Below are 6,901 nucleotides of genomic sequence, written 5' to 3' on the forward strand. Positions count from 1 at the left end.
GCCGAAACACAACAATGCAAGCACTGCTGCTTCACGGCAGGATTAGCGAGCAAGATGGTGGTAGCAATCCGGGCGGACCTTGCACAAGGTCCTACCACCTGCAGAAAAATTATGTCGTCAGACCCGATTTAAATTTAGCAGTTCATACCGAAGTATGTTTTGATATTAACTAAGCTTTAGCACTAAATCCAGTTTTACCATGCCGTGCCCCCCAATCACGTAGTATTGTTGACGCTGCGTGGTGCACCGGGTCACGGGTCGTCACCAGCCCCAGCGGCTGCGCTCGCGCCGCGCATACTAAACGGTTGACGCGCGCGGTGGTTGCCACTACCACAGAATAACTAATATCACTACCTCGCTAACGATAAAGTAGTAGATAGGTACGATTTTGTTGGAAGGACTTTGTTTCATTTAACTTTAACTTAAACTTTAACTTAAAGCCCATCACACACTACGCAGATACGATAATATGTTATCTGCGTATAATAACTTAATGATCTGAAACTATTACACACTACGCAGATACGATAATATACGAGACGATTGCATAAAAAATCCTAAATCCTTCAAACTGAGTAGACTTGTTTTTTGGTGCGGATTCTTTATAAATTCAAATGATTTATTCAGTAAATAGGCCGCAATGGGCATTTTTACACGTCATTTTTTTAAACTACCAGCGCTTTCGGAAAGACCATCATTGCCAAGAAGAATGCGCCGCAAGACTCTTGGCAGAAAGTCATTTTTTCATAATAAGTAATATAATTACAAATAAAATACTTAAAAACTATATTATACAATTAAAGAAAAAAAAATACAAAAAATAATAAGAATAAAAAATGCAGGGATGTACGGGGTCCCTTAGTTACAATACTAAACACTAACTATATCTAAACTATATCTACGTTCAGGGGAAGTGTAGAATGCTTCCACCGTCATAAATTTTAAAATAATAAAAACAATAATTTAGTTCTGAAATATACATTTCAGGTCGAGTAACCATTAAGTTTTTGGATTTCGAAGGCAAGTTCACCGCAAAGCTCTTGGTAAATTTCAAATGTAATTCCGCACATGAATTTCGAAAACGATTTTCGGGGTTCGAACCCACGACCCTCTGCTTGAGAGGCGATAGGTCAAACCACTAGGCCACCACAGCTTCGGCTTCGAACTTAAGTTACTTGTAAACTAACACTATGGATTTTTAGGTCCGAAATAAATTTTTGAATTTGAATTGGAATTTCAATTAATTCGATGCTTCTACCTATTTTACTAAGGCAGGTCTGGTTAGGTAGTTTAGGTACGACAACGAGCGAAGCGAGGAGTGTTAGGTAGAACTGCGACCCTCAGTGCGCGAGCGTGCCGCGGCAGCGGCCGGCGAAGTGCCATGCAGAACCGAACATTTTTTGCTAATACTTGTATGATGAATATAGTATTTAAGTATACTTATATGTTGTATGTCTACCCGTTGTTTAGCACCCATAGAACAAACTTTGCTTAGTTTGGAGCTGGGTAATTTGTGAGAGGATATTATTATTAATATTTCATTCATTGTTTAATATCATTATGGTCAAATTTCAGTTCAATTATTTGATGATGAATGTTATTTTCCAGTGATTAAGTATAATAATTTTTAGGAAGCCATTTCTATATTGTTTGGTGATTCAGTTTTAGTGACTATCATCTATTATTTTTGAACCCAATATAATTATTTGGATGATCAATATTAAATAGATATTCCGAGAAATTTTTAAATAATATTTAGAAAACCGTTTTAATATTATTTGGTGATTCAATTTAGGTGACAGATCTACTATTTTACTATAATTTTATAGGAACAAATATAATTATTTATTAAGTCGCCGAAAACTTATTTATCTATAGGGGCATACATGCCCAAATGTCAGAAAGTCCAGGTGTCACATTGTCCATGGTCAAAAAGTCCGCAGGATGAAACGTCCTGGTATCTAAAAGTCCTAGCGTCAAAAAGTCCATGGTCAATAAGTCCGAAGGATTAAACGTCCTAGTGTCTGAAAGTCCTAGGGTCAAAAAGTCCATGGTCAAAAAGTCCGAAGGATGAAACATCCTAGTGTCTGAAAGTCCTATCGTCAAAAAGTCCGAAGGATTAAACGTCCTAGTTCTGAAGGCCTGAATCCCATAATGTCTCATTGTATAAAAATATGACTAACACAACTAAATGATAAATATAACTGAAATAAATTAAGAGAGCTAGATTGCTCATCTGCATTATTTCCAGTCTATTATCTTACACACACTAACACTTCTTTTTGTTATATTTACTAATTATGTGTCATTGCTGTTATAAATAAATTATTTTCTTTCTTTCTTTCTTTCTTAACACCCTGAGGCCCATTCTCGGTAAGATCCAGATGCATCTATGATGCTTCGTCCATGTCGTGTCGAGTCGACGAGAATTGACCAGCTGATCTCTTACCATCACGAGAACCACTTGCTCGTTTTCCATCCAGTCGAATAAAAAAAAACCCAAGCGTTTTTTTTTCAGTAGTTTATTGTAATTATTTACAATGATCCGTTGTTCACTACGAATCGTTTTGGGCATTTTGTGTTATTGTTCAAATGTTCAAATAAACCGCCACAGTGACACTGAAAAATCATTAAAAGTATTGCCAGTGTAAGAAATTAGTTCCTATGAAATTCCGCAACATGGCGAATAGTCATATATTTCTGTATTATTATTTATTATGAAATTAAGATACACAACAAAAACAAAATACCTAGACTAAAGTGCGGTATGTAAGTAAGCAAAATAACCCCAAATCACTACCCTGAGGTACTTGTACTACTTATTACTTATTCGGTGGTGTGGCTCAACCCTTCGGGTCTCTTTTTATCATCGTGAGCAAGGTCGGAAGGTTTAATTACGCCACATTTACGCCTATAATTAATATTATTTTAGACTTTAAAGCTAGTCGTGGGTATCATTATCACTTTGTTTTAAATAAATTCCCATTGTCTTGTACTTGTTCTATGTTTGTTTTTATGGCGTTAAATAAATGTACTTATTTTCTTTCTTTCTTTCAATCAGTAAAAGTATAGGTAGGGTGCTTAGAATATTGTGCTAATGACGCGAGTGGGATTTGGTGCTACCTAATTCAGATATAAGTATGTTTTTTTTAGGTCATTACAAAACAGTCACCTGACTCATCGGCTGACTTACTGACTGGGTTAATTATTTATAGTTATAGATTAGGAAACAATTCTCGCTTTTACTTTAAGCCCTGTACTGGTTCTGAGGTTATCAATAGCTTGTAAGCAACAGTGTGACGTGGGGTGTGTGGTCTGCTGGTATCGGGAGTGTAAATGACAAGATCGAATTGTTACAAAAAGGCCGAATCTCGGCGCATCTCACTTTAGTCAGACTTGCTTTAAAACTTTATTCGAAAAAATACTTGAATACACAGTATTCTTACAAAACGTTCAGGTTCCGCCGTGGGGACAGTACTACACAAGTTGGTAATAGTAGAACTATATTTTCATTATTTATAAATAAAAAAATGGAAATAATAAATAAATTATTACATAAACAATATATTAAAGTTCGGTTCACTGCGCGGTGTCAGGCGAGTGGTGGTGGAACCGGCCGGGCGGGCGTGGCGTGTGGTGTCGGTGCTGGCAGCCTACGCGGCCTCTCCGCCCTCCTCCTCCTCGGCGCTGGCGGTGAGCATGGTGATGAGCTTGGTGGTGTCGATGAAGCCCTTGTCGTCGATGTCCATCTGGTCGTAGGCCTCGTCGACCTCGTCGGCGGAGAACTTGTCGCCCCACGTCATGAGCGCGTGCCGCAGCCGCTCCGAGTCGATGCGGCCCTCGTCGTCGAAGGTCTTGAAGGCGTTGATGACGACGTCGTCCTCGTCGGAGCCGCCGGACATGCGGCCCGCGAACAGCGTCAGCAGCTGCGTGAAGTTGATCGGGCCGGGCGCCTCGTTCACCATCTCGTCCAGCTCCTTCTCCGAGGCCAGCCGGCCCAGCGAGTCGAACGTCGCGCGCAGGTCGTTCTTGCCGATGATGCCGTCTTTGTCATGGTCCATCAGCTGGAACGCCTGTATGGACAAACATATAACACGTCAATAATTGTCAAACAGGTCTACCTAGCTAGTCATTAAGTTACCCGTCACAAAGATATACTTTAGGTCATTTGTGGGATTTGTGGGTTCTAATTGTAAAATTTATCTAAACTATGTAATAATGATGTCATTATAATTCCCGTAACATTAATACTTGTGCGGGCGATCAGAACAATGGCAGCTGGCGGCGGTGTTTACAAACACGCGCACGCGCCGCGCATCTCTCGCGTTATTTTGAGTTTCAGCGGAACCGCGTGGTCTTTACGATCCGCTAATATTAGGCGCAAATACTTAAGGGATTGGAATTTATGTTGAGAATGTCTAAGTTAGCAGATGCGAAACACAGGAAAGGTCAGAAGTTAGTCTGCTGGCCCTCCAACAGACAGATTAGTTGCTCACAGAAATGCAGGAAGACATTCTCGAGGGATGTTTGGAAAATTTGAACGAAGCAAGAGATATAAGGTAAAGTATCTGAGAGTCGGTATTCCTCACCTCCTTGAATTCGGCGACCTGCTTCTGGGTGAACATGGAGAAGACATTGGAGCCAGTGCGCTTGGCCTTGCGCGAGCCGCGTGAGCTCTGGCGCTCGCTGCCGGAGGACGGCGCGGGCGCGGCGGCCGCGGGTGCGGCGGCCTCCTCTGCTGGCGCGTCTTCCTTCGCCTTCTTCTTCTTTACTTTCTTGTCCTTATCCGCCTGCAACCAATCAACAACACTACGTCAAACCCCATTCAGTCCAAACTTGACTTATGATGAATTCAGAGGCTTTACGAAGTGCCAGACCTACATTGTTATTTGATTCCGTTCCGATTCTTTCGTAGAATTATTTTAATTTTTTTCATTTAATTTTAATTTTCACCGCCTTTATTGCTTTTATCAACAGCCAATGTTTCCGGTTAACGATTTGTCATGGCATGATGTTAGTCCAAACACGTAACATAACTATTGTCAGAATTTTTATTTGTATCCGTTTACAATTGTTCAACCGATTGTTGCCTTTATTTGATCTGTTATTTCATAGTTATAGTGCGCGGGGTCGAGTCTCGTCCCGAGCGGCCGAGCGGCGCTCCCGGTTTGGTGCCGCTATATTTAGCGCGGCTCCGCTTACACGTGCCGAAATAGACCGCCCTCATACTTTAGCAGGAATTTTAACCACTTCTTAATTGATTACCGATTTACCTATCAAAATGATCGTATTTTTAAAACTTTCTAAACAAATATGAGCATCATTAATCAAAGTGGGGTTTTGTTTATTTTGCACGAAGAAGAGTTAAATTGTAGTTAGTTATAAAAAAACTTTTATCAATTGTTTTATAGCTATAGTTATGTTTTGATGTGAATTCATTTTTCAGTCGATTTAGTTGTTGTGTGCGGTGACCGACCAGAAGTAACAAATACAACGAGAGATATTGAAATTTGGAGATCTGAATGTTATCATCGTTTATCTGGGTTGCATTGCAAGCCCAGTTCACCGCGAGCGCGAGCACATGCCGATGCATTTGCTGTTCTTTTCCTTGATGTCATCTTGTAGTTGGTTTCCGTCCAGTAACATCCACTACCATCACATAGTTTACTAATCGCGGCACTTCGCGTACGCCGGTGGGTTTATTGCGGGTAGTTTGTGCGGCGGCTTTAGGCTGCCGTCCACTCGCGTCGTAACCACTAAGTCCACATTGCACTTCACTAACACCATGTCACTTGTCTGCACTTACCATTGTGTTGTGTTATGGAAGGCCGACGAAGGATGGACTGTACCGCTCGGCAGTCCCGCCCTGACTCCGAGTTGCTGATCTCTCTCGCAGCCCCAGCAGTCACCCCCCCCCGCTACCCCCTCCACGCGCTGGCGCATGCTTCCATATATAGCTCGAAGCCGCTGCGGCGGCGCCGCGCTCAGAGCGGTCCAGGCAGTTCGCCGGCTCGGCCGCCCAGCACTCTTTTGTTTATTTTTAAAAACTACAGAAGTAGCACACCTGAAGTGGGCTTGTTTCAGTTCCCACCCCCCACTACCCCCTTGACTGATGATCGTCTCGATATCGATGATCCTCGTCATGCGCTATTCTTGAACTTTGTTCGGATGCAGGACGGCCCAGTCGTAGTAGAGTTTCGTCACAATATAGTTCACAATGTTATCGTTTAAACCACTCACTAGAGCTTACCACGAGTGTAGTGCTCTCACTGCCTAAGCTGTTATGATGACGATTTCTGAGTTCCTAATAAAACGCCACCTACAAACGCTGGTCAAGTAGATCAAGGTTAGGGTTAACTCCAGCGATGATTATTGCGTTGGTGCTGAAACCGGAACACTCCCAGAGTTTAATCCACGATCGTTTTCTGCGTTGACTGCTTGTACCTATACACTTTTTATTAAACCGCTTCCCTAATTCCAGAACAATTAAGTAGATGGTCCAGTAGGTATAATTCCATGATGAGTTTGCAAAAAGATATCCTTTTATAAGACCTGCGCTGTACCCTGCTAATCCTTTACTTGTGCTGTGCAGAATCAAATATGAGATTTTTATCTTTATCTTTTGTACCATAACTTCTTGCATTAGCGTCGCCGCCGGTGGCCCTCATGCGCTCACCTTTGTGGGGGGTATCTGGAATAAATGTTCAGCCTTGTCCCACTTATATAGTTCTTGTTCCGAAGCCGTAGCCTTAGTCTCGTTTTATCAATCGAATTGAAGATGCTACTGTACGTAGATCGTTGGCAAACCTTCACTTTGAATTTATAGTTTTTAGCTATCGCGTTTGCATTGCACATAGTCAGGCACTAGGCAGCAGGGTCAGTAGCGCTAGCCTACTCTGGA

General features: G+C 41.9%; 1 protein-coding gene across 1 annotated transcript; it reads right to left on the bottom strand.

The window, feature by feature from the left end:
• Positions 1-3,350: 3,350 nt before the first annotated feature.
• Mlc2 (myosin regulatory light chain 2) lies at positions 3,351-5,897 on the bottom strand. The gene is made up of 3 exons (XM_074107020.1): positions 5,807-5,897; positions 4,590-4,790; positions 3,351-4,073 (listed from the first exon to the last, which is right to left on the bottom strand). The coding sequence occupies exons 1-3, from the start codon at positions 5,807-5,809 to the stop codon at positions 3,654-3,656; spliced, it is 624 nt and encodes a 207-aa protein (XP_073963121.1). The 5' UTR covers positions 5,810-5,897; the 3' UTR covers positions 3,351-3,653.
• Between the last annotated feature and the right edge of the window lie 1,004 nt (positions 5,898-6,901).

This window comes from Choristoneura fumiferana, chromosome 25 (assembly GCF_025370935.1).
Source record: "Choristoneura fumiferana chromosome 25, NRCan_CFum_1, whole genome shotgun sequence".
NCBI lineage: Eukaryota > Metazoa > Arthropoda > Insecta > Lepidoptera > Tortricidae > Choristoneura > Choristoneura fumiferana.